At 42.3% G+C, this 26,215-nt stretch overlaps 2 protein-coding genes across 6 annotated transcripts; one reads left to right on the top strand and one right to left on the bottom strand.

The window, feature by feature from the left end:
* The first annotated feature begins 5,884 nt into the window (after positions 1-5,884).
* LOC100699345 (solute carrier family 2, facilitated glucose transporter member 1) lies at positions 5,885-17,671 on the top strand. 2 transcript variants are annotated; one of them, XM_003458705.4, is made up of 11 exons: positions 5,885-5,917; positions 7,860-7,955; positions 9,407-9,567; positions 11,574-11,698; positions 11,802-11,917; positions 12,182-12,344; positions 14,215-14,402; positions 14,516-14,620; positions 15,113-15,214; positions 15,348-15,551; positions 15,867-17,671. In XM_003458705.4, the coding sequence occupies exons 1-11, from the start codon at positions 5,885-5,887 to the stop codon at positions 16,107-16,109; spliced, it is 1,536 nt and encodes a 511-aa protein (XP_003458753.1). In that variant the 3' UTR covers positions 16,110-17,671. The 2 variants fall into 2 exon arrangements, with proteins under 2 accessions (XP_003458753.1, XP_013121933.1); XM_013266479.2 differs by lacking the exon at positions 5,885-5,917 and having other exon boundaries at positions 7,868-7,955; positions 9,372-9,567.
* Positions 17,672-17,943: 272 nt separating this feature from the next.
* On the bottom strand, positions 17,944-22,466 carry LOC100702319 (Y-box-binding protein 2-B). 4 transcript variants are annotated; one of them, XM_013266478.3, is made up of 10 exons: positions 22,296-22,466; positions 21,259-21,322; positions 21,102-21,135; positions 20,923-21,012; positions 20,587-20,823; positions 20,349-20,452; positions 20,028-20,271; positions 19,121-19,252; positions 18,951-19,022; positions 17,944-18,556 (listed from the first exon to the last, which is right to left on the bottom strand). In XM_013266478.3, the coding sequence occupies exons 1-9, from the start codon at positions 22,372-22,374 to the stop codon at positions 18,987-18,989; spliced, it is 1,020 nt and encodes a 339-aa protein (XP_013121932.1). In that variant the 5' UTR covers positions 22,375-22,466; the 3' UTR covers positions 17,944-18,556; positions 18,951-18,986. The 4 variants fall into 4 exon arrangements, with proteins under 4 accessions (XP_013121932.1, XP_013121931.1, XP_003458764.3 ...); XM_013266477.3 differs by having other exon boundaries at positions 18,951-19,025; positions 22,296-22,465; XM_003458716.5 differs by having other exon boundaries at positions 17,944-19,022.
* Positions 22,467-26,215: the final 3,749 nt, after the last annotated feature.

Below are 26,215 nucleotides of genomic sequence, written 5' to 3'. Positions count from 1 at the left end.
TGAGGCATGTACGACCACACGGGTACCTTAAGCGTCCCACTGGTGAGTCACAGGTGACAGCAAAGCGTCAAAACCGCCGACAAGCCAAAATATTTTTCTGCGGACCGAACACGTTGTTGAGGGGATTCCCATAGAAAGAGGAGGAGGGGCTCTTCTTAAGGGCTAGCTTGTCCAATCGCAGAGCTGCTTTTCTGACACAACGCAAACGAAACGATGATGATGTGTTTAAAACTATCGTAAACACGGCACCGTTCGCAGGAAAAGCGATAAACTTGATCAAAATGTAACCCATGACCTTAACCTTAACCTTATTATGGAAAAGTGTCAACGCTTTCATTGATGTGATTTGGTTTTCAAGAGAGATCTCAAGAAATTTCTCTTTATTATACATTTATTTGAATAAATCACACCAAACACATATTGTACACCAAAATTGCGATTGCAGTGTTTAAATACTTCCCTAAGTTATCCAAATGCAAAGGCTGAGGCTACGCTATAGGCTAATACATTTTCAATTGTCTTGGTTTTATTGATCATTTCCTTTTCAGCCAGATTTCTCATATTTTAAGGTTTTCTGGTGAGTATTTGAATGTGACATCATGACATCATAATAAAAGGAGAGAGAAACGACTGGATGTCAAAGTACAGTTTAATACTATCCATATGTTCAGCTTACAAATAAGAAATTCAGAAGGTCTTTTGCCAGAAATACTTTCTTTCTAGTCTAACAAATGAGGAGAGCGTGTTTAGAAGATGGAAGGAGCACTCTGAGGAACTGATTAATTAAGAAAGTGAGAGAAAGAGCAGGACAGAAAGAAAGCTACTGAATGAGGAGGTGCAGGGGATTGGTAAGGAGGCAGTGAGGGCAGAGGATGAAGAGTGGAAAGGTGGTTGGTCTAGATGACATACACTGTATTGCCCAAAGTATTTACTAACAAGTGTTAGGTCACGTAAAATCACAGAGCAGGGTCAGCAGATACTGAGGCGTAAAGCGCACAGAGGTCGCCAACTTCCTGTAAAGTCAACCTTCTTTACCCTTCCTGGATTGCGGTGACATAATTTACATGAATGCCTTTGCTCACTCTCTTCATCTGTTGGATTCTGTCTATCACGGGGCATTACGATTTATAACAGGCTGTAAACCTTTAACACACCACTGTACTCTATATTTTCTGGTTGACTTGTCCTCATTGGCCTTACGTAGGATGGTTCATTGGTATCACTTTATCTATAAATCTATTACTGGTTTACTGCCCTATTATTTAACAGAGTACATGTTACGCAAACAGTTTAGTCAATGACTAGACACTGTGCGTCTCAAAAGACGTACAAATGTTTTGGTGAAATCATCACTGTCTCATTGAGTCTCAATGGGACTACCTGTCGCACAAAGATGGCATTACATACAGTGTGTTTGCATGTTTCTCATATCCCAGTACATTATTTGTGCTTAAAACACACTGGCTATCTGTGTAATTAAAGGTTAAATTAAAAAAAAAGACTTATATGACTGTACTGTGCCAAATGTAAAGTTAGGGGAGGAGGGATGATGGTGTGGGGATGTTTTTCAGGAGTCTTTGGGAACAGCTTGGGGATTGCCCTTTCCTGTTCCAACTTCACTGCACACCAGTGCATCAAAGAAAAGTCCATAAAGACATGAATGAGATCTTTTGAGGTGGAAGAACTTGAAAGGCCATCACAGAGTTCTAACCTCAGCCTAATTGAACACCTTTGGGGTGAAATGGAGCGGAGACTGTGGGCCAGCATGTGACCTCACAAATGTACCTCAGGCAGAATGGTCAGAAATTCTCATAAAATAGCCCTAAACCTTGTGGAAAGCCTTTCCAGAAGAGCTGAAGTTGTTATAGCTGGAAAAGCTGCAAAATCTGGGCTGGTCAATGGACTTTTTATACCAGCTTGAAAAACACATCCTTTGTTTCAAGTATGCCTTATTGCCATAGCTGAGATGTGTTGCAGCTCGTTAGCCACTGCATAAAGACTGCCATCTCAAAATGCCTTTTTTTGTTCCCTGGGATCTGATCTGCAGTGATCGTGTCTGTAACTGTGTAACCCTGTGTGGCTTGGTGTGACTTATTTGTGGGTAAATGTGTACATTTACAAAGGCAAGTGTATTGGTTCACAGTGGAAGCTCACCTCTGGCCTCACTTCCACGGCTTGAGCCTTTCTCTTGAGTCCACCAGTCCGAATGTTGGTACACGCTTAAAGGTACGTCTAGCCCGTCTTGAGCTTGAAGCCAAAGAGAAGGAACACAAGATTGAGCTGGAGTTTAAGCTAAAGTGCAGGCAACTAGAAGCTGAAGCTGCTATTAGAATCCATCAGCTGGAGTTGCAGTCAACTGTCCACTCCACCTTCCAACAAGGATGAAGATAATGACAGTGTTGTACACGAACATGCAAAAGGTTACCACTTAACAAGAGGCGGCTGTCCTGGCAGAAGAGTTTGCTCTGACACAAAGATATTTTTGTGAGCAAACCCTAATCTTCCTCTCATGACCAGATATAGAAAGAGGTGCAGTCACAACAAGTTACGGGTTGCCCAAATTCTAAGTCAGAAAGACGTTCATACTGTCACCAAGTGGGGCGTATATTTTCTGACTGTTTGACCCTTAAACGTAAGCAGGTGCCTCAAGAACAACAAGACATTTATGAGGTGTTCGGTTGGAGTGACAGATGGGTTCAAGGGTGGTGTTGGCATTACATCAGGGTTGACTATGAAGGTAGATTCCCCTCCCTGAGCCTGATTCTTCCAGAGGTATTTCCTGTTAAAGGGGAGTTTTTACATCCCACTGTTGCCAAGTGTTTGCTCAAAGAGTGTCATTTGACTGGTTGGAGTTTTCTCTATATTATTGTACGATCTCTACCTGACAATATAAAGCACCTGAGATGACAGCTGTTGTAATTTGGTACTAAATATATGAAACTGATTTGAATTTGACAATGGGATACTCGGGGGGGGGGTTAACTGAAGGGCTCTATATACTGCAAAGTGGTTAACGCATGCTTGAATTATAACCTTCAAAAGGTTGAGGAACTAAATAATTATATATTGGAGAAGTGTGTTTTAAGCACAAATAATGTACTAGAAACATACAAACACACTGTATGACATTCCAAATTCATCAGTAACTGCACAGCACTGGATCAAAACAGTTGGCAGTTGTAGTGTTAATAAAGCTACTGTATGCTCCTGCGTGCGTCTGATCGTCTCTCAGTCTTTACTCTGAACTTACATACATTGAGGTTTAAACCAGAAACACTATGGAATAATCTCCTTCATAATCTCTCCTAACAGGCCCGACGGTGTTGCCTCTCATCACCCATCAAGGACGCACCTTTGCCAGCGAGACGAACAGCTGCACCGACGGGCCCCTGGGGCTGCTCTCAACCTCTACAGCTGTGCCGGAGGATTTGTGTCACGCTGCGGGACTCTTGCATGATCTGTCAGAGAACGCGCTGAATGTTGGTCGTCGTCCATCTCTCCGAGCGCTCAGTGATTGCTGGTGCCGCTTTGGGGATTGGTGGCCGTTTGACCTTTGAATGAAAGCGCTGATCGGGGCCACTGAGTCCACTCTGGATCAGTTCCAGAGTGCATATAGATACAACAGTGAGGTCTAATGCAACAGCACAACGCAGATAGGGAGAAGACTTGTGGAGGATTCATTCACAATGCTGCAGCATATTAATTGATCTGACTGCAGGCTCGTTCATTAAAGAAAGGTATACACATGGATGAGAGTTACTGTTTCATTTATAAAGCCTCACACTTTTTTTGCTAATTGTAGTGATTAGTTGGGTGTAATAAAGTGCTTCATTTACATTAATCGGGGTTGTTAAAGTGTCCTTAAATCTATTTTTGCTGATTTGGATCACATTCTTTCTACCGCAGGACGGTGACACATAAAAAGAGACTACTCAACCAAAATTGCATGTGTGGTATGTGAACGATAAACTCTATTACTGACGTTTGTTTCCAGTCTTTTTGACATCATGACTCCCAGATTTTTTTATCCCAGGAAATAAAACAAAATCCATGACATAGGTTGGTGCAAATGTTGTTGCCTGTCACACACCTGTCATTCAATCAGCAGCTCTATTTACAGTAGCATGATTTTGAACCAGGTGACCTCACCAACCACTCTCTCTCTCACACACACACACACACACATACACCCCTACATGCCTGTGCATGCATAAATAGGTCACGACAAGGAGGAGTAGTATTTACACACTGGGTTAGTTGGCTGTGTCACGTGGTGTTTGAGTGCGTGTTTGTGGTTGTGCGACTTTTTTTCGGTTGGATAACAGTAAAACACACACGCAGGTGACACTGTGACATTAAAAACTTTAACTCCTCGGCGCCTCGCTGAGTCTGGGAGGTGCGTTTGTACCGATTTGCCAGTCTTCAGCGTTCCTTGCTCACTCCAAATGAATTCATGTGATACTTTTTGGCTCTGTAATATCATCATCTTAATTCCCCCCCAGTTGCGTACATAAATCCCTTAACTGTGCTTGAAGAGGCTCTACGCCACTATTCCGATGGTGTAAAGTTTCTCTACATTTAGTCAGAGTCACACATGACTGTGCTTGGGGCCCTGGCTTTGGATGAGGGGTGTCGGGTTCTCCCACTGTTTGAGGGCAGCAAAAGGCAAAGGAGAGGGCGGCATGCTCTGATCAGAGAGTGGTGTGAGGTGGGGGTGTGTCTGCGAGGGGTGGTCATGAATCATTTTATTGGGAGATCTAGAGTAGATTTTTTTTTCCACTGAGCTTGCTTGCAGGATCTGCACTCCTCCCGCCCAATGCAAAACCCTCCCACAACCCACTCCCTAATCTACGGTCCCTCCCCAAACTTTCCCCCTCACCACACCTACTGTACACTCCTAACTCAGGTGGCAGGGCCCAATTTTAGGGCCCACCTGTTGCCTGCTGGAAGAGGATTAAGCTTTGTTGTGTGCAACAGAGAAGGGGAGATGGGGGGTGAAATGAGGCTGATGACCTCTTTGGCATGTGATCTGAAATAGAAAGGGATTTGTATCTGTTGGGAAGGCAGACAATGGCGGCCAGAGTGGCAAAGACGAGCCCCCTTTTCACTTCCCATCAGGGAAGTTGAGTCATAATGGCGGACTCCGACTTTTAGGTCACCTGACGTCTAACATCTCCACAACCGTGTGGCCTCCATTTGCAGGTCCAGAAATGAAGTGATTAACCTTGAGCTGTCAGTGATAAGGGAGAAGCATCTTTGCACATGCTTTGCAGATTGAGTTTATCGTTCTTTGGGGGGGGGTCTGTGGACATTATGCAACAAAGCTCATGAAAACGGTCCAAAATGAGACCAAATTTGGGCCTCTGCGTCGCTCTGGCTTACAGCTCCAGAGAATGATAAATTATTGTTGATTTAAACAGGAATCCGAAAATGTAATCACACCTTTTGTTATTTAATTCTTCATCTCTTAGCACCATAATAAAAACCAGACACCTCTTCTAAATAACCCCCACCCCCCTCCACCACCACCTCTTCAGCCCAAGATAGATTAGGTCAGGAGAGCTTCCCGCTTGCGTCTTGACCTCTGTTGCAGGGCCTCTCTGCGTCTGCCTCAGCCCCCGCCCCTCCTCCTGAGAGGCGTGCACGTGGGTATGCCGGTGTCAACTCTTTAACAGCTGGACAGGCAACACAAACTTCAAAGGAGAGAGGACAACCTGCGGGGCACAACGCACCAGAGCTCTTTGTTGTTCTCTTTCGGATTTAATAGCTCGGTTCGATTTCAGTGCTAAACTGCTCCAGTTTTAAGACGCCCGGGTTTGTCTCTGTTTGGCACCAGACGCATCTGTCACCAGACTCCTACTGGGAGCCAGGAGCTGCCAAAATCATGCCGGCCGGGTTTCAGCAGCTTGGAGTGGAGGTAATTTCTTCTGGAGTTTGTTATAAACAGTTTGGTAATCGAGCTGTGCCTGTTTGGAGAGTTTCTGAAGTGTGAAATGTTGCAGGAATATCTGTTATTTGTGAACTTTGCCATGTGTTCTTTCAGCTATGGAAAGATTTTACGCATAGAACTTTTTCCTGACTATAAGAGAAAGACTATAAATATAAATATATATATATATATATCTAGAAGTCACATGGAATAAGATTTTTATGATTCCTGAAACCTTTAAATATCTCCTGATTGTAGTGCGCCCCTTAAAAATAATCACATGAGTTGTTAAACACTTTTAACAGATTTTTAAAGGCAAAATCCAAATGTTAAGAAAGTCGTGAATCTAGAAGAAGCAGCTTTGAGTAACTCTGCTTCAAAGAGTGGGGGAAGCCTTTCTGTCCTTAGTGGTGACCTTGAATATTTTGAACCCGTGACAGCAGCCAAAACTGAGTTTACAAGTCAGGCCTCATAACTGGGAGCTTATCACGGGCCACCGCCTTTCTAAACAAACTCTGTGTTTACTGCCCACCTCAAGCTCCGTTGGAGAAGTCGTTTCTAAGTTGCGTAGAGGAGTGCTGGTTATAAGCCTGACTTTCCCCTGATATAGATTTCCATCATCTCATTAATAGGAAGAATAGGCTGCTATCCATGCTGGGATTAAGGCAAGGATTCCCAAAGTTTCTACCTTGGGAATAAACTGGAAACAGATATGTGAAATCAGAGAGGCTGGTGTTGCTGGGATGTAGTATCTGCGTGTGTGGCTGTGTGTGTGCGCGTGTGTGTGTTTGTTTAATGCAAAAATATTTATCCTAAGCATAAAATCCAAAACCAGTTATGCGCTTATCTCTTTTTAAATCACTATGGACTTGGAATTTGTATAACCTGCACAACCTGAGATTGTGTTTAATCTGGGCTTGTGTTATATCTCAGAGTAAATACAATCAGGTGCAGATTCATGCATGATGCATGGAAAATTACTGCGAAGTGTGCATGCAGTGAAGTGCGGGATGTGTAATGAAACATTAGTGGCCACTTCTGGCACTTTACCTTTTCCACAAGGACGCACACGCTCACCAGTACACACCCCTTTGTTGTGGTTTGTGAATGTTAAGCAGCACTTATCAAAAGCTCAACTCAGCAAGGTCAAGAGTTACAGATTTACACGGACAACATATTTGCAGAAGGTGGCTGAGCAGAACTGCGGGGTCAAATTAGGTCCAGCAGATTTTACCAGCATCACCAGCATCATGTCGCTGTTGTGTCAGTCCGTAAGCCCACATCACCAAAATGGAAAAAAGAAACTTTTCAGGAAGCTCGTTGTTTCGACGGTGCCTGTCTGTGTTTGTGTGTTCATCCAACAGTTCATCACAGACTTTATAGCCTCAAATCTTACAGGCCGCATCGCTCAAAAGCACAAAAGAGCTATAAAAAAAAATGAAATTAAAAGCTATATAACCATGCTTGAGTGGAGGAAGTTCATTTTCCCCAAGGTCATCCTGTCTGTCGCCCTGCAGACAGGTGGCAGAGGGCTGATGGGAAACTGGAGGGAAGCTAAAGTTCAGGCGTCGACATTAAAGTAGTCAGAGAAGTCATGAACGGCACTGCAGAGATTGTCTCTAGTCAGGATCACGGTTATATATAGTTGACGTTAGCCGAGCAGCAGTGTTATGGGTGTGTGTGTGTGTGTGTGTGTGTGTGTGTGTGTGTGAGAGAGAGAGAGAGAGAGAGAGAGAGTTAAAAAGATAATCGTGGTTGTCCAACAGCTATCTTATTGTTACAGTTATGAAAACACTTTTTTTTTCACTGTTCTGAAAAAAAATGTTTTTTATTTGTAATTCACTTCTTTGTGTGTGTGTGTGTGTGTGTGTGTGTGTGTGTGTGTGTGTGTGTGTGTGTGTGTGTGTGTGTGTGTGTGTTTCTGGTGCAGACAGTGACTGGAACCCTCGCTCTGTCAGTCTTCACGGCTGTCCTTGGATCTTTGGAGTTTGGATATAACATCGGTGTCATCAACGCGCCACAGAAGGTAAAAAAGAAAGAAAGAAAGAAAGAAGCACGAATATAATATAAAATGAAAGAATGAAACACGTGTAACACTGGTGTCATGCACTAGTCTAACACTGTCATTTAACCAGACGTCAACAAAGTCGCTTTGCCTGATTTTACAAGGTGGTGTGTTTTGACACCACAACACGCTGCCTGGTGATGTTTAGACAATAAACCAAAAAGAATTAAAACTATGTCATGTGAAGCCTTCCAAAGCAAAGTCAGGTGAGCACAGACACAGCAGGGTGAGGCTCCTTTCCATCTTTACGTGTCATCACAAAAATGACAACACATCCCTTCTCCAGGTGTCATGGAAACAAGGAAATATTTCTGTTTGCATGATGAGAAAAAGGCGTGAGAAATACGATTCATTTCCCCACAGCTGAAAGCAAATTTTGTGTGTATATCCGCTTTTATCTCTTTAAACAGAGCGGCCCTTCATTTGTGCACCATGATGCTTGGACGCTGTGTAGAAAAGCCTTTTGCATTTATAGACATGTAGTCTCAGCTCTGACATCGATCATGAAAATCCTGGCACGGGTCAGGACAGCTATCGACTAAACTTTTCTGATACTTGGGAAAATGTGAGCATAATTATCTACGGATCACTTGTTTGATTTAACAAAATACGTCTTTCTTACAAATAGTGTGACACAAAGAGCAACACTCCCTTTAAGGTAACTCTATATTTAAGCCTTTTTAATCCTGCTTTCTTCTGATTGGCTGCCCCACGTAAAGCGATCACCTAAAGAGCAGCTGGGTGGGGCTGATTTGTGACCATATTTGGGTTTTCCACTCTCTATGACATCATGTAGATCCAAGAATAGAAAAAAACCCTCTGAAACTGAGTATTTAGAGCACTCTGAAGTCTAAACCTCTGGCTCTCAGTGGTTACTTGTACATACAAAGATCTCGTTAACTGAAACCTGCCAATTTTTAATATGAGAATGCACAAGCACAAGTGTGTATATGTGAGAGAATATAAGTCTATATTTAAAAAATAAGGAACGCATTCTGAAAATATGAACTTATGGGAGTAAGCTGTTACTTACATGGTGTGCTTGTCTATTTAAGTAGCCCATGGCCTGATTTACATAGTACTCTTGTAGTCCATGCAGCCATTCCAAGCGCTTCACGCTGCAGCCTTTATCTAATCCAAGTTCATATTTAAAGTGACATATAGCTTTTTTTCCTGATGTAGTTCACTGTATTTAGTATCTCGCCCAAAGCCATGCAGACGAGTGACTTAACCACCAGCCTTCAAACAGCCCATTTTATATACTCCATGTTTACAAAAGCTGATTTTAAGCTCTACAAAGGCCCTGTCTGCAACACCTCGCTCCAAACGTACCTTCCGTTTTACCCAGTTTGTGCTGCTCTTCTCTCACTCCTCCAGTCACTTGCTCCAACTTATCTTGGCACTCCTTGCAGATCATTGAGGGGGACTACAATGCAACATGGATGTACCGGTACGGGGAGCCCATCCCCACGGGGACCCTCACCTCACTCTGGTCGCTGTCCGTTGCCATCTTCTCCATCGGCGGCATGTTCTCTTCCTTCTGCGTGGGCTTTGTTTCTGAATGGCTGGGCAGGTAAGACAACGCAGGTCAAGCTTAGCCTTTTCTAGTGGTCTCGAAGGGGATACGTTGCTTTTATCCTGATAGGTTCATGAAGTTAACCCTATGAAATACTGTTTTATGAGATGGAGCAGATAGAACAGGCTGCAGCTCATTAATCTTAAAATCTACTTTAACTGTAACATTTAGAGGGTGGTTTCTGTCTGTGCCCATGGCTGCACAGATGACTTTGTTGTTCATCAAAGCAAAGCACAAGATTTTCTGGAAATCTGAAACAAACTGCAAAAAGTCAGAATACATGAGCAAAGATTTAAAAAGTACACATTTCTTCTTCCTGAATGACACACAAACTTCACAGTCTCCTGTTCTGCTTACATACAAATGAGAGGTCTGATTTTTCATGTGTATAAGGGCAGAAGCCGTAGGTTAATGAAGAGTGAAGTGGGTAGGGAGTTTGTCTGAAGTATCTTCAGTTAAAAAAAGAAAGAAAGCAGCACTCGATACACACAAACACACACAAAAAGACACACTTATGTGAGGAAAGTAGGATTTTGCATGCAGCGGGAGTGGATCCACATAAACTTGGTTTTAAGGGTGAATGAAAAACGAGAAAGCAATTTTAAAAAGCACCACAAATGTAGAGATAGACTTAAAGTTTTAATGCACTACAACGATAATCAAGTACCTAAAACTGTTTTAGGAAAAAGCCAGGCAGACACTACAAAACACCACACAGTGTACAACAGCAAAGGATAAATCGTTATTATAAACAGAGCATTTAAAACCTTAATCTAAGCAAACGACAACATTAGTCCAAAGCCTTCTCTAGCTAGCCTTCGTTGTGACACATAAGTATCTCCTTCTCAGTTCTGTATAAGCCCAAAAATAAAACCAATGCCAGTCATTCAATGAAAGCTCTGCCCAGGATGTTATGACCCAGTTTCCCGCTGCAACCTGAGTCTGTGCAAACTGGGCTGCAGTCCACAGCTTCCACTGGCTGAAAGGACATCTTAACAGAGCTGATGGCATTGGGTGATCAGGGGCGTGGAGCGAAGTGCCAGTAGGGGATGGTAGACTTTGGAAAGGGTACACTCGGGGCAAGGTGTTCCTACAAAAACACAGTGTATTTTATGGTTTGGTGGGTGGTTTGAAATATCTGTGAGTACTGGAGGTCTTAAAAGTGCTCTTCAGTGGATCCATGTGCAGAACAATGAATGTGCAGGCGGTCACTTTCTCCACACATGGCGGTGGGGGGGAGAAGGGTGGGGTGGGGTAGGGAGGGAAGGGGGCTCATCTCACATATCAAGCATGATTGTGACATCACAACTGCAAGCAAATCAGGCTCTGAATGTGCAGCTTACATAAGCTTACAACCGGTGCTCATAGGCTGAGAATAAACTTTTCAGTGACTTTTAAAATATATATTAAAAAACATTTTCAACCCAAGGTATTAACAGAATGTTACAAAATATATACATGAGATATCTTGTTGCTTGTGTCAAGTAAATCCCTGACAGTGTAATCTGAGCTGTAGGAACCGTGCTACTTCTAAATTAGGTGGGAAAGACAGCTTTTTTGGTTCTGATCACAGTCTAGTAAAGTGAAATAACACCAGACTGCAAAATCTAGTCACACCGATGTTACTTTTCTTTAATACTCCTCTGTGCCTTCTACGGGATTTTGTGGAACAACTAAGTGTTAAAGAGCTGAATAAACCAGTGTTTCTGTGCGATACTGAAAAATTTTGTGTGATACTGCCCTCTAGTGGCTTCTTAGGGGTTTTCACTACTAAACATTGTGCATATCCAAACTAGATGTGCACAACTCAGAGCAGTAAAGCTGGACAAAAACCTGCTGTTTTATCATTTCAAGCAACTGTCTCTGTGTGTGTTTTAAATAAAATCTTATATACATCACAACAATAAAAAAAGGTAGAATTGGATCATGTGAAATGGATTTTGCAGTGATGATTTCAACATGTGGAGAATGGTTTCAAAGATGCCGGACTGTGCTTCTTTCAGGAGGAAAGCCATGCTTATAAACAACTTGTTTGCCTTTATTGGAGGAAGTCTGATGGGAATGGCCAAGCTCTGCCGCTCCTTTGAAATGATGATCCTTGGACGTTTTATCATTGGTGCCTACTGTGGTGAGCTGCCCACTGTCTCTTCCCTCTTTTACTCTCTATTAATGTGTCCATTTAATGAGTGGTTTAACAATCTCTTGCTTCCTTAACTCTTCCTTTGATGCAGGATTGGCATCTGGCTTGACACCAATGTACGTGGGTGAGATAGCACCTACGAGTCTCAGAGGAGCTTTGGGCACGCTGCACCAACTGGCTATTGTCACTGGCATTCTCATCGCACAGGTATGGTAGGAACAATTGTCTATAAATAGCATCAGCATCTTCTCTCTGTCTCCATGTCCCCGACATTCAGTGGGCCTTTCCAGGCCACATTTATAAAAATCTGCTCACAAGAACCACATCTTAAATCCTCAAATCCATTCCCTTTGTCTGTGCACCTCCCCCTCTTTTCCTTTACTTCCACCTATAAAGGATTGTCTTTAGGTGCTTTATCGTATTATATCTTGAAATGTCACACACTCAAACTTGCTTCCTCTCCCTGTGCAGGTCCTCGGCTTGGAGTCGCTACTCGGCAGTGAGCACTTATGGCCTGTTCTGCTGGGATTAACTGTTGTGCCGACTGTACTTCAGATGGCTCTGCTGCCGTTCTGCCCCGAGAGCCCCCGATTCCTCTACATTGTCCGGTGTCAGGAGCACCATGCCAAGAGTGGTGAGTAGAGCAGCGTTATTTTAAGGTCTTGGTTTACTATTATTATTCTTATTATGTAACTACAGCCACTGACCGTGTGAAGTTTTACATTTTAAAGTCCACACTATAAACTGGATTTTTAGTATTAGGAGGCAGGTAGGGCCTTACAAAAAAAAGCTGCTGAGTTGCATTTTGGGAAATGTAGGACTTTTTTTTTTTTTTTTTGCAATTTCATTTCAATTCAATTCAATTTAATTTATATAGCGCAGTCATCTCAAGGCACTTGATAATGTAAGATAAAGACCCTACAATAATAAAGGGTGAGGGCAGCAGAGCGGGCAATCGGCACTTCACTAACCCCCCTCAGAGACATCTATACTGGCAGACTTCAGCAGAAAGCCAGCATCATCATCAAAGACCCCTCGCACCCTGGACACTCACTTTTTTCCCCCCTTCCCTCTGGTAAACGCTACAGGTCCATCAGGTCAAAGACAAACAGACTCAACAGAAGTTTTTACCCACAGGCTGTCAAACATGCCCTACCTCCACCCTGATTGGAGGATAACTGCACTGCCAATACTCATGGACATTACACCTTATTTATAAATCGTATTTCTGTTTATATTTCAATGCAACCAACACCCTTACCTCTTTAAACTGTATTTATTATAACATTGTTTAGTATAGTTCCAACAGCACCCCCCCCCCCCCCCCCCCCCACTCAATGTGCAATATCATCCCCCCCCACACACTCAATGTGCAATATCACTGATCACACTGCACCTCTCAATGCACCTGCTAGTTAGATGGCATGTATGTGTATGTATATAGATGTTAGCGTGTATGTGGAAATATGTGTGTGTATATATGTACGGATGCAAATATGTATATATACATATATGTATGTATGTGCGTGTATGTTTGCAGGTGTATGTATAACTTGTACATATCTTTCTTGTGTAAATGTAAATTTGTCTGTTATTGTGTAAATACTTACGCTATTGTGTACTCCACACACATGGAGAGATGCCAAACTGCCTTTCACTGTTCTTGTAACAGTGACAATAAAAAAGCTATTCTATTCTATTCTATTCTATTCTATTCTAAAGAGAAAACTCTGCACTTAGTGACAGTGGGAAGGAAAAACTCCCTTTTAACAGGAAGAAACCTTCAGTTCAACCAAGCTCAGGGAGAGGCAGTCATCTACTGTGTTTGGGTTTGTCCCACTTTGACCCATATCACTTTATACTTTCTTATATATAACTGATGGACACTAATGTTTGTACCTGAGAAGTGAAACTGACTCAAAGTGCCTGAAACCTGCATTCTTTCTGGCGACCAGCAGGGGGCGACTCCTCTGGTTACAAAAAGAAGTCTGATTGTACAAGTCTTAGCTTACCTGCGACTTCAGTAAACTGTTTTTTCTGCTGAGTTTATGGCCTCAGTAATTTCTTTAAAATATTTTTTAACTAATTCTGTAAATCATAGTCTCACGGTAAGTTAAATAGTGGATAAATCAGGTTATAGTTTAAAACACGGCTATCTGGCCTTTGATAAGCCTTTACATACTGTGTGGTGTCTCCAGTTTCTCAGTCAGACCAACTCCTCACTCATGATGTCTGGGTTTGCAAGCCAAAATTGCAATCGCCAAAATCCCTCGAGGTTTGGGTGATGTCATGTTACACACAACAGAAAATCTGGATATCTTTTACTTCAGTTTTTTCAACTACTGCCTTACACAAAAAGTAAGGATTAATGGTGACGTGCCTATACCATCACATCATCAGACATTTACAGGATTCAGTGTTCAGACTATCAGTTGGCCTTACGAAGCTTCATCAAGGCTTTGTCCTTTCCAAGATGAAACTTCCTACATTTCTACTTCCTGCAGGCCTGAGGAGGCTAACAGGCAGACAGGAGGTGGGTGACATGCTGGCGGAGATGAAGGAGGAGAAGAGGAGGATGGACATGGAGAGGAAGGTGTCCATACCCGAACTCTTTCGCTCTTCGCTTTACCGCCAGCCCATCATCATCGCCATCCTCCTGCAGCTCTCCCAGCAGCTGTCGGGGATTAATGCAGTGAGTCCTTCAAATTACACTGACTCACCTAAAGTTCCAGAAACAAGCAGTCCTTTAAAATCAGGAGCCAGTGCAGTTTAACATTGACCTAAATTTGTTTACCCCTCTGGCAGATCTTCTACTATTCCACCAGTATCTTCATGAAAGCAGGAGTCCAGAGTCCAGTTTATGCCACCATAGGAGCCGGGGTGGTGAACTGTGCCTTCACGGTAGTCTCGGTGAGAAATCGCACCGACGTGCCTTTAACGCACTTTTGAAATTCAATTTGGGAGCGTTTAAATAACTTTTTGAATTTGGAACAATAAACATTCACGCCCTGTCACAGAGTCACCCTATTACTGTTTAACACTGTTATCAAAGGGTAAACAAGATAAGAGGAGGCCAGTCAAAATGTTTCAGTGTCATCAAGCGGATTAAGATGTACGACTTTAGCCGTAAGAGTGCCACGGCTTCAGGATTAGAGACTGACTATTGTGATTGGATACAATAGATTGTTTTATGAGCGCACGCTTGCAAAATCACTGCTAAACTATGGTTAACACTGTTTTAGAAGTCCTGAACTGCAGTTAAGTATATGGTAAATGTGTTTTTAGCATGATAGTGCCTTGATGTTATATATATTTGAGAAAGAATCTGACAAATTAAATGCTTTAGCTCCAAATGGCAGCTGAGGTTAACCCCCCATCCCCCCTTTACCTTCACATTAACAGCTTTTCCTGGTAGAGAGGACGGGTCGACGGACACTGCACATGTTAGGACTTGGTGGAATGTGCATCTGTGCCATCATCATGACTGTGGCTCTTGCTTTACTTGTAAGTAAGCCACCCATCCCAAAAAAAAAAAATGAAAATAAATAAAATTCAGACTTTGCGTGCCTTTTGAGTATTTTATCTATGATTTCTAGTCTCCACAAACATCTGAATCCGCTTTTCTTCCGCTCTATAGGACAGTGTTCCATGGATGAGCTACATCAGCATGCTTTCTATCTTTGGTTTTGTGGCCTTCTTTGAGGTTGGCCCAGGTCCCATCCCCTGGTTCTTTGTAGCTGAGCTGTTCTCTCAAGGTCCAAGGCCAGCTGCCATGGCTGTGGCAGGCTTTTCCAACTGGACTGCCAACTTTATTATTGGCATGTGCTTCCAGTATGTCGCTGTGAGTATCCACAATGGATGTTGTGCATGTCCACTAATGGTTTTCCGTTTTTCACCCACTACCGTTTTGTTTTGGCATTCTTTTTTGGCTCTACAATCTTTTATCCTCTTAGATAAACTGATTAGATTTTGGTGTTTAAAGGTCACCAACCTTACAAAATCAAATTTTTTATTCACATATGAAAAGTTAAGTCTGGACAGATGAAAACATGAAAACCGCTACTTGACCGGTTAATAGAGGCACGCGGCATCAAGTTTGCAATTCTTCCTTGAGTTCGACTCTTTATAATCCAACCTTCCTCCCGTTCTTCCGCAGGACCTGTGTGGGCCATACGTCTTCCTGATCTTCGCAGCTCTCCTTCTGTTCTTCCTCATCTTCACATTTTTCCGGGTGCCAGAGACACGGGGCAAGACCTTTGACCAGATTGCAGCCAATTTTCACCAGCATTCAGCTGGAGGGATGATGGATATGGATATGGATATGAGCATAGGCATGGGTATGGACATAGACAAACCCAGCACTGAGATGGACTACTTGGGGGAGGATACCATGAACTGAAGACGCCCCGTGGAACTGAGAAAAATGGAACTGAGCTCAGCTTGAGAAAAGTTGGGTAAAGGGGCATGACACCAAACTTTTATTTACTAATATGTATATTGAGATCTTTATTTTTTTTCACATAGTTTGTGGTGCAAAAGCAGTGTTAAAAGTGTGTGACAATTTGGGTGTTATGGAATTGTCCTTTGCTCGTAGCACTGCAGTACAGGGTTAATGGTTATGAATTCTGGCTTCACTTGAAAGGCTACGAACCAGGGGAGTAAAGGTCGACTGCTGTAGTTTCAAGGGAAGAAGATGCACATAAGAACAACCTGTCTGGCATTGACTGCCAGTGTAATAAGACTTTATTCCATGGTGATGGCAATCAGTTGCAGTATTGACAGATGGATGTGGAGAGACTTGGGAATTCCTGCACTTTATAAACAGATATCTAAAGTTTTCAAAGTTTTTAGGCATAGAAACAATAGGATCAGCAGCCAGGAGTGTGATGGAGCGTGCCTATTTTTACCAAAGATGGGAACACATATTTAAGAGGTTAACATATGAATTTGATTTTTTTTTTTTTTAAATCTCCAATGACAGGAATCACGTCTACTCACTGTGGGTTTTGAATCTTTTTTGGCGCCAAATGAAGTGTGTCTGAAGTGTGTTATATACTCAAAGCAGATGTAGAAAAGGTAGTATGGTGGGTAGGTGGTGTTTTTTGTTCTTTAAGAACAGGTAACAGATACATTTAATCATGTTATACTTTTAGAAACTGATTTTATGTGCTATGTTAATGTATCCAAAGTGTAACCTGGCATCAGTATACAAATACCAGTCTGAAACTTCTCAAGGGGCATTATCAAGCGGACCAAGATGCCTCTGGAGTTGTTTTCACAGACATTGCTTTGAACTCCTCCAGATATTAGCCGATGGAGGGGTCATCCCAGGACACGAGTGTCACATTCATATAGTCTGAACAGTTAATGGTATTTCACGGCCAGCTTCTGTCCACATGATTTCATTTGCACAAATCACAGCACAGGTAATTCAAAGTTCATGTCGACAGGACTGCAACCAATCAGATTATAGTGTGACGCAGTACTGTGTAACCTGAAAATGTAAACAGTCGTAACAAACTATCCTTGTTGGATGCAATGGTTGCGATTGGCTCAGTATAGGTAGGGCTCTGGGGAAATGAGTTTTCAAATCAAAAATTTGAACATGAGCCCTCAGTCATCTGGCTGTCAGGTTACCTGAAGTGTTTTCTGCATCAGTACCAAAACGCTGATATTTTGGGGTTTTCACATGTGTTCTCAACTTAAGTGTGAAAGTATTCCTCTGATAATAGGAAACTCCCTGCACCACAGAAATGCTACTTCTGATCAAGCCTTTTGTATTTCATGTGTACATAGTGTGTTTGAGGGTCTAGGTTTAAAATTCTTCATGCACTCCAGCTGGTGGTGTTCGGCTTTGTAGGCAGACTAGAAAAACTTCCAAGTACAAGCACCGACTTTCAAGGTTTGTGCCACACAATCACCAAGTTTGTGTTGCGTTGCCTTTGCATCCGTCACGTGTGCCGTTTGACACATTAAAGAATAGACGGCAGACTTTTCAGAGATCTGTAATCTGTATAGTGTGAATGTTGATGCAGTGGTTATGTACTGTTAATGAAAACACCTGAAGAACCCTCATTTCTACACCTTCAATTTCTTCACTACAAAAGAAATCCAGTTACTTTGGCAACATAAACATGGTACAAAGGCATCAGTGAACCTGCACTCCAGTCAGAAGGGGAAGGAGAAAAAAAAAAAAAAAAAAAAAAAAAAAAAAAAAAAAAAAAGACCGAATCTTGATTTGCAAACATGATTTATTAATTAGCATTTTAAGTATTAACATTGCACATAATCCCCTCCAAAGAAAAGCACACACACAAGTAAAACAAAAAGGAAATTAAGCTTCTTTTTAATCCAACCTCAACCAAGAAGATTAAGGGAGTAGTACGTTTCAAGAATTGATTTGAGGTGTTAAAAGAACTAAACCGACTCCCATTATGCATCACCAATCGCAGACCTGCTTAGCGTTCCCCTCTTTAACCAAATTAATCAGAAGCCAAATTAAACTACATGATGGGCCCCATCTGCTCTATTAAAGAAAATATTTCTAAGGGGTGGGGGTGGAATAACTTCCCATTTTTTCCTCTCTCCCCCTTTTTTAAAAGATGTACTTTCAATTTCTAAATGTGCACCCACCAACCACCTGTATCCCCTTACCCCGTGCCTCCCCCCCTTTCCCACCCACTCCAGATGTCAGTGTGGACAGGACAACACAAGACAAGATGAGGGGGTGGGGAAGGGGCCTGAAGGATGACAGCGAGAAGTGGTAGGTTGGAGGATTGGGGGAGCGCAGGGAGGGGAGAGCAGTGCATGTGGTCTTAAATAGGTCCAGTCCTCCAACCCTAGGACCTATGGGAAACAAAAGAAAATGCAGGAGAGATGGATTGAAAGAGACCACAAAAAAGACCTTTAATAAAAAAAATAAAAAAATAAAAGAGGCACTTAGTCCTGAGTCAAGGATTATATTGAAAGAAAATCCAATTTCCCAGAATTTGAGCCAAAAATCTTCCCTGTGTTAAACAAAAGTCTGACTCCAAACACAGGCAGCGTTCTCAAAGACTCCTTTCAATGCCATCATTCCGCCTTAAATCCATTTACTTGACTAAAGAGTTAATGTCCATCATCAGGCCCTCTGTGACAGACTGCTAATGTTGCACATGCAGCACAAGAAGTGCAACCCTACACCCTCACGTCTCCCACCCTGTCTAATCCAAGGTTGCGCCACTTTAATGTGGGGTCCCACCTCTTGCCAAGGGTCATGTGACCATCCTCGTGGTCATCACTCTGCTGGTGCTGGCACAGTTGTTGGAGCTGCCTGCTGAAGGGAAGAACGCAGCTGAGATTTGTCAACAAAACACCTACCAATGAAAAATGAACCAGCTAGAAAAGCAAAGAGCAACTTTAATGTCTTACCTCAGGCGATTTTACCGTTTTGGGGGAGATTTTGGGGGAGGTCTTTGGCGACTTTGATGCGGGTTTTGTATCAGATGGCTTTGAGGTCTGTGGTGGGGTGCCAGGCTCTGATGCAGACTTCTCTGTATCATTCTTCAATACATGGAAAAGACAAGAGTGAAAATATTAGTAAAATACTAAAGCTTTAGAACTTTAGAAGATCTAAAGCTAATAATCACAGGGACAAAACCATAGAAATTCTAATAGTTAGACTCCTGTCTACCAGCTAGACAGTAAATATTACAGGGACTTAAGGGTTTTTCTTGTCATTCAGGCATATTTTCAGATGAGGCGAACTGCAGTTTTTCACTCAGGTCCTGATTAAAGCCAATGAGAATAACACACGTCAAGTGTAATATATATAATATATTTAAAAATGGTGGCAGCTCCCAGTGCTGCCCCCCATCCTCCTACCAGATGCAACTAAGTTATACATTAGAAAATCCTAGGTGATTTTGAGAAAAATGTGACCTCTGACCTTGAGGTCAAGGTCACTGAGATTCTGAAACTTGTACAAGATTTTTGTAGACGCATCCATAGTATCAATTTCAAAATCCTACGTCACCTCGTTCTTGCATTCAAACTTAGGTGTGTTTCGCCCGCCCACCCATCCGCCAGGCATGGTGAAGATAACACATTACATACTCTTACAAGTCTCAGGCTGCAGGCAGTGTTCAGCATTTTACTGCTTGCATTAGAGCCTTAATATCTTCTGATAATCATTTTCTGTGGCCAGGACAGCTTTGCAGTGAAAAATAAGCTCATGTGGGTACTGATCTTTTCCTCCCCAAACATCACTAACAGCTCATCTGTGCATAGTTTCCTCACTGAGTGATATTTATGATCTTCAGCTATATAAATATCTTACTTTGGAGACAGAGGACTCTGAATTCCTTTGCCTGCGTCGTCTGAACTGGCGGCGTTGTTTCTGGCCTTGGCCCTCCCCTGCTTCTCCATTGGTCTGTGGGCTCTCAGGTGCCGCCGCCGCCGCCGCCGCCTCGTCGTGCTGTGGCTGCTGCTGCGGCAGCTCGCTCTTCTCCAGGCTCTCTGCTGGTGCAGCCGCCTCCTGGCCTTCTACAGCCTGATTGGGAGGTGGGCGAGGACGGAATGGCCTGAATCCGAGGAAAGCACATTAAATTGCCTCAAGAAGTCCTTCAAACAGGATATCTAAGCAGGACCATTAAGTTACCTGCGGTATGGGCGCCAGAATCTGCGTCGTGGCGGCCGCTGGGTCTGATCACTCTGTGTCTGACCACCCTCTTCGACTCCATCCTTCTGCTCGCCAACTTCACCCTAAATTGAAAAAAACAAAAAAAACAAACACAAAAGACCAACATAAGCTTTAAACTACTTCAGTCCATCTCAATGCTAAGCTTCATCCCAAAGGTTGTAGTCTCCCTCACACCCATCTTTCCTCTTTAGCTTACATCTTGTGTCTCCTGCCGTGGCCTGCGCGGCCTACGGCGGCGTTGCTGAGGCCTCGCTCCCTCACTCTCTCCCGATCTGTCAGTATCAGGACCTTGGCCATCAGCTGGTTTGCTCTGGTCGCCGGGCCGAGGGCTTCGGGGAAAGAACCGTCGACGGAATCGCCGTTTGTTGGGCGCATAGCGGCTTCCTTTTACCGGAACACCACCTGGACCGGTAACATTAGCTGCTTCGGAGCCCTTCGGAACAGAGACATGCCTGAAATGCTTTCTCCAAGAGCAGTTTTTTTTATCTCTTTTTTAAACAGGCGAGAATGTCACATTTTGTCCCCGCCATACCTTAGCTGCTTCAATCACGTCAAACTCCACAATTTCCCCATCTCCTACACTGCGAAGAAATTTCCTGGGATTGTTCTTCGTGATTGCTGTCTGAGGAGACATGGCTAGCAGTAAAAATGTGGGTACAATTAACTCACATGAAGAAGAAGACGACGACGACAAACCCCCCCATACCTTACCTGATGAACAAATACATCTTCTTTGGTGTCATTCCTGCAAGAAATAAAACTTCATTAGCAAACAATGGACTAAAAAAAAAAAAATAAAAAAAATAAAAAAATGCGAGGAATACTCCAAAATAAGGGTAAAAGGTAAAAACAATTAGAAACACCTTACCTGTTAATGAATCCATACCCATTACGCACATTGAACCATTTCACTGTGCCTTGGACCAAAGTGGCTACAACAAGAGCACATCAAATGAATAAGGGAGTGTTACAGAGCAAGTAGTCGTTCAGAGCTCACACCGTTATCTTGATTACATCAGCAGTGACCTGCTCACAAGTGGGAGCTCTGTGTGTCAATCATTAACCGCAAGACTTTGAAACCAGGCCTGCACTAGGTCACGAGGCGACATGGGAACACGTCTGACAATTAAGGAGTTAAAGACGAGTCACACGGACACCTGAACGATGTCTTCTTCCTCACAGAGACAAGCTCAAAGCCGGCTCGTTTTTGTGTTTGTTTTACGGCAGTTTAAACTAGTTTAATTTGGCCAAATTTCCTTCTGCAATGATTTGCACCTGGGAGGGCGCGTGCGCGTGTTTCGCTTACTAAGCGCGTGAACGACAGCTGATAAAGAAGAAAATTTGGGTCATGCGTTCAAAGTGTTCGGTTAACATGGACTTCTATACAAACAACGCCATCAGTCTGAATCAGCTCCATACCCACACAAACACAAATATCTGTGATTAAACCAGAGGCAGCCACTGGAGTGACATGTGGGGAAAACATTAAAAAAAAGAAAGAAAGAAAAAAAAAAAGCACCTGTGTCCTCGAGACCTTTTATTAGGCATGAGCTGAACAAGTCAATATTTGTGACAGTCAAATAACTTTGTTTTCAACAGCACGAGTTTAAGCATGTTTTTTGGAATATAGTCCCCACAAAAACCTGAAAAACTCAGCCTCAAACACGTGTTGCCTAAAACGAGCCACACCGGAGACAGCAGTGGCACCTCAGGCTGCGGTAATTAACAGATAGCTTCACACACTTTAAGAAAAATCACAGAAGAAAGGGTAAAATATACACACACACACACACACACACACACATTCTGTTTTTCACACCCAGGCTCGGTCAGAAGGCGCTAACTTTAAACGTTTTCTGGACGTTTACCAAGAAGTCTCGGCGGATAGAGTACTTCTACACGCACCTATAACTTTCCTCTCCGGCTGTGGTTTGTCTTCCACCGGTGCCGATGGTGGAGCGCTCTGCGCCTCGGCGTCGGTCATGCTCGCTGTCGGGTTACTACACTTCCACTCCCGAGTCCCCTCCCTCCTACTCTTCCCGAAACTTTCCCAAGCGCCACTGCTAAGTTTTTATCCCGGCATCCCCTCGGACTGCCGGACGGAAGCCGCGCCCTCATTGGTTTCCACGAAAGCGCGAGCTCGAATTTGATTGGTCAAGCGAGGGCGGCAATTGGGACGGAAAATTGTCAGGTGGAGGACAGGCATGAGTGAAAGGAGGCTGATTTTTTTTTTTTTCTTTATATATATATATTTATAAAAAATAGAATCGGTGGGTTCTATTTATATAAAAATAGAATGACTGGAGTCAGTTTATGAGAGGCCGTTCATCCCTATCGATCTAAATGTTATAGCTTAAAAACACAGCCTCGTAGTGGCTTTTCACACAACATAAATTACAGCACAACTTAGCAGCTAGTGAGTAAAAATTTCTTTATGACACAATGCTGTTTATATCGGTGAGTGAAAATCCCAATATGCATATACAACATGTAGAGAGCCAATAGCTGCATTCCAGTACAGCAATATAACAGCAACAGTGAAACTGTAGAAGTTAGACACATACAGTCTGATACACATTAGCATTTTTACCTGCTGTTAACCTGTTTCAGGTCTGCAAAAGAACGCTGAGTGATCTGGGAGGATTTTTCCCCATATGTAAATACAGCAACAATGAAAAGTTTCTGATATTTCTTTCAGCTCCTGAACAACAAATTTCTCAAAATGAATTTTAAAAAAAAGTAATTAATTAATTGATTAAAAATAAAAGCTCAGACTCGATTGGAGTCCTTGTATTTTGCTTAGCCTGTGCATTTTTTGAGGGGGTGGGGGGGGACACTGTAATATAGCTTTCTGCCATATGGCACGGACGCTATGTAGACCAGTCAAATGTGGCATGCTTGGATCAGACACCAACTGACCAAGGTAGCAGAGTCACAGTATCTGGGGTACAAGAAGCTTAAGGCAAAAGTCAGCAGCAGAATCAGCTTTCTGGTACATTTTAGATGGATGCTATTTGGATGGATGAAGAGTGCAATTTCAATTGATCAAAATGTCCTTTATTTCACTGTACCCCTGATTATTTATATCCATCAGCACTTCTAGATACTTTTTTATTTGTGTGTGTTATGTTCTCCACAGAAATAAGTTCTCATTTTTTTGCCCACTAAATGGTCAAAAAGTAAAGTTACATGTAAGAGGTCATCCAGAGAACTCAGTTTTATTTTCCTTTTGTCCAAGAACTGAATCCCAAACTCTTGAAAATATTATTCAGCTGTCTGAAAAGATAGAGAAACTTGTTAGCACACTGGACAAATCGGCAGCACAAAATTTATGTTTTACAATACGTTGAGAGTCTAACATTTTCTCTGGGGGTCGTCCTTGGGTCTCCATTATGTATCTCAGAGGTTTGAAATTTCTTTCTTTCATAAAGTCGAAAAGACTTTTTTCAAGATATTCAAACTCAAGGCATAGACGTCCACTGTCTGTAAAAGCCTGGTACCATTTAACTATATTGTGTTTGTTGGAGTTACAGGTGTTAAGTTTTCTAACAGTGAGCTAGAAACATAGTTTACAGATGGTTTTTACATTAGTTTAACAGAAATAAACATTTTATAGGCATTTCATCACAGTCCTTACATCCACTCCACACATCTTTCTGAAATTCTAGGCAGCAGTTTTTACCTCTTGGTTTTCCAACGGGTCTTTTCAGTTTTCACGTTTCATTATTTTAATGGCTACAGTTTTTTTGGGGGGGCCATTCTGACACATTTTGCAACTGTGCCATAAGACCCTTCTCCAAGCAGAGTTAATATTTGGTACTTGGAGGATCTGGAGGTGAGCCAGCCTAAACAGTTTAAATGTTTAATCCTGACCTGCGATGAATCCTTGTCTTCGGCAAGCCAGGGACTATTGTAAATTATCACAGCATTTTTTAAAAAAGTACATCATAACTTCAGTCATCTGTTTAAAAACAAATTGCATGACTATAGGTAATGTTCCACTCAGTGCTGTCTCTCTGTGTTTTAATGAAGCCTTGTCTTCATTTTTTTCGATGAAGACAACAGTAACCCAAGCTGAAAGTATTCATTAAGGTTTCATTTTTATTATGAAAAAGGAGTAGATCTTGATAAATGCATATATATGCATGTACTCCTTATATACACTTATTTTGTACCTTTTTTGCTTAGTATATTTATCTGTTATTTAAATTTGTACACTATGTGAGGCAGTATAAGTGTAATATTGTTATGCTTGCACAATGACAATAAAGAGTCTTAAGTGTTTTTCAATCATTTAAATGCCTGTGTATTACATGACCCGATATAAATGTTCGTCCGGTTATGTATCCATGTTTAAAAAAATAAGCCAACATAGATAGTCTGTGCACCAGACAATATCATATTCCTGGACCTGGTGACCTGGAATGTAAATGTGCGCCTTGGGTCAGCTTCTGTTGTTTAAGTGTGCTATAAATAAAATAGATGTGACAGTGAACATAAAAAGGTTCAGGCATTTTTCATAGAGCAATGTTCTGTGGGCTACATACTGAACTTAGATTAGAGAAACAAACTACTGATCATATTGTGCCAGTATCGCTCAAGCACCAACACCAGCATTGGTATCTATGCTCTCGATATTTGGATCGATCCACCCACCTCTACCAAATAAACCCTGGCCAAGGATCAACTTTAAAATTGTACTTGATTGGTGGGTGAGCTCTCTTCAGAGGTTCGATGGTCATTTTTTTACCCATAAATATATTTTCCCCGTTTGAGGACTGTTGCCCAGATGTGTAGGTCGCTGTGACTTTCCATGAAGTTAAAAAGGGGCAACAATAAGAGCCTTTTAATTTGGGGGTTAAGCTACAGTATACCTTTAACTGCAGCCCTCAGGTCATAGGACTCTACTTTCAGAGCACTAAATTTAACCCAGCAGCTCCAAGAACTGCCAAGTTCAACGAGATAGTTCGCTGGATACGCAGAGGCCATGGGTCTCTGGACAGAGAAAAGACGCTAATGAGAAGAGTAATAATTAGTAACAGAGGGAATTGCAGAATGCAGAGAGGCACACTGGCAGGATGGCAGCACTGGCTCTCTGGATTAAGAATGTTTTCAGTGATCCGGGTTAAATTATAAGGGGATATACTTGTATCCTGTTTAAGGTCCTGTATGCACCCTTTTCTATGTAACTGTATTTTCTGGACAGTGTATCTGGTGGGCAATGTTCCTATGAACGCACTGCAGCTCTGGAACAGGAATTTAACAGATGGTAGTTTTAAGGAATAATTTCTGCTATTGGAAAAAATTTTTGCACTCTGAAAACTGTTGTAAAATCCTTGGTACACACATTGGTCGTAGCGTTTACGAACTACACCCCAAGGTAAGGTAAGGCAAGGTAAATAAGAGCAGGACTGAATGCATGCTGCGCTAGAAAAGCTACGCATGCGCAGAATACACCAAATTGTCTAGGTTTGTTTCGTGGACATTGGTATGAAAGCAGCATCAAGCCGCTATAAATTAGCCAGAGAAAGACCGGAAAAGTCAGAACTTCCCCTTCAGTATAAAAGCGTGTTATTGTAATAATGAAAGGAGACGTGGTTTTGCGTTTTAACGAGCAGTTATATTATTTGTAGCATTGAATTGTAGTATTGTAGTACTGAGGCACAGACAGCTTTCGGTGTTTTATTGAGAAGCAAAAAATGAAAAAAGGGTTCAAAATCTGGTCGATTCACACTCTATAATAATCAGCGTCGTATTATTCTGTGTGCTTGTGTATCTGTATCAGTATACACAGTGCTGTTTAGACGTCTTGTGCAACCCCTCAT

Source organism: Oreochromis niloticus, linkage group LG3, assembly GCF_001858045.2.
Source record: "Oreochromis niloticus isolate F11D_XX linkage group LG3, O_niloticus_UMD_NMBU, whole genome shotgun sequence".
NCBI lineage: Eukaryota > Metazoa > Chordata > Actinopteri > Cichliformes > Cichlidae > Oreochromis > Oreochromis niloticus.
The sequence above is the reverse complement of the archived record's forward strand: the minus strand, read 5'-3'. Positions and strand labels throughout refer to the sequence as shown.

Coding starts and splice junctions, on each gene's coding strand:
- LOC100702319 (XM_013266476.3), bottom strand. CDS start 22,374: ATGACCGACGCCGAGGCGCAGAGCGCTCCACCATCGGCACCGGTGGAA. Junction 21,136..21,258: donor GGGTATGGATTCATTAACAG/GTAAGGTGTTTC, acceptor TATTTCTTGCAG/GAATGACACCAAAGAAGATG. Junction 20,453..20,586: donor CACGGCAGGAGACACAAGAT/GTAAGCTAAAGA, acceptor TTTTCAATTTAG/GGTGAAGTTGGCGAGCAGAA.
- LOC100699345 (XM_003458705.4), top strand. CDS start 5,885: ATGCCGGCCGGGTTTCAGCAGCTTGGAGTGGAG. Junction 5,918..7,859: donor TTCAGCAGCTTGGAGTGGAG/GTAATTTCTTCT, acceptor TTTCTGGTGCAG/ACAGTGACTGGAACCCTCGC. Junction 11,918..12,181: donor CTGGCATTCTCATCGCACAG/GTATGGTAGGAA, acceptor CTCCCTGTGCAG/GTCCTCGGCTTGGAGTCGCT.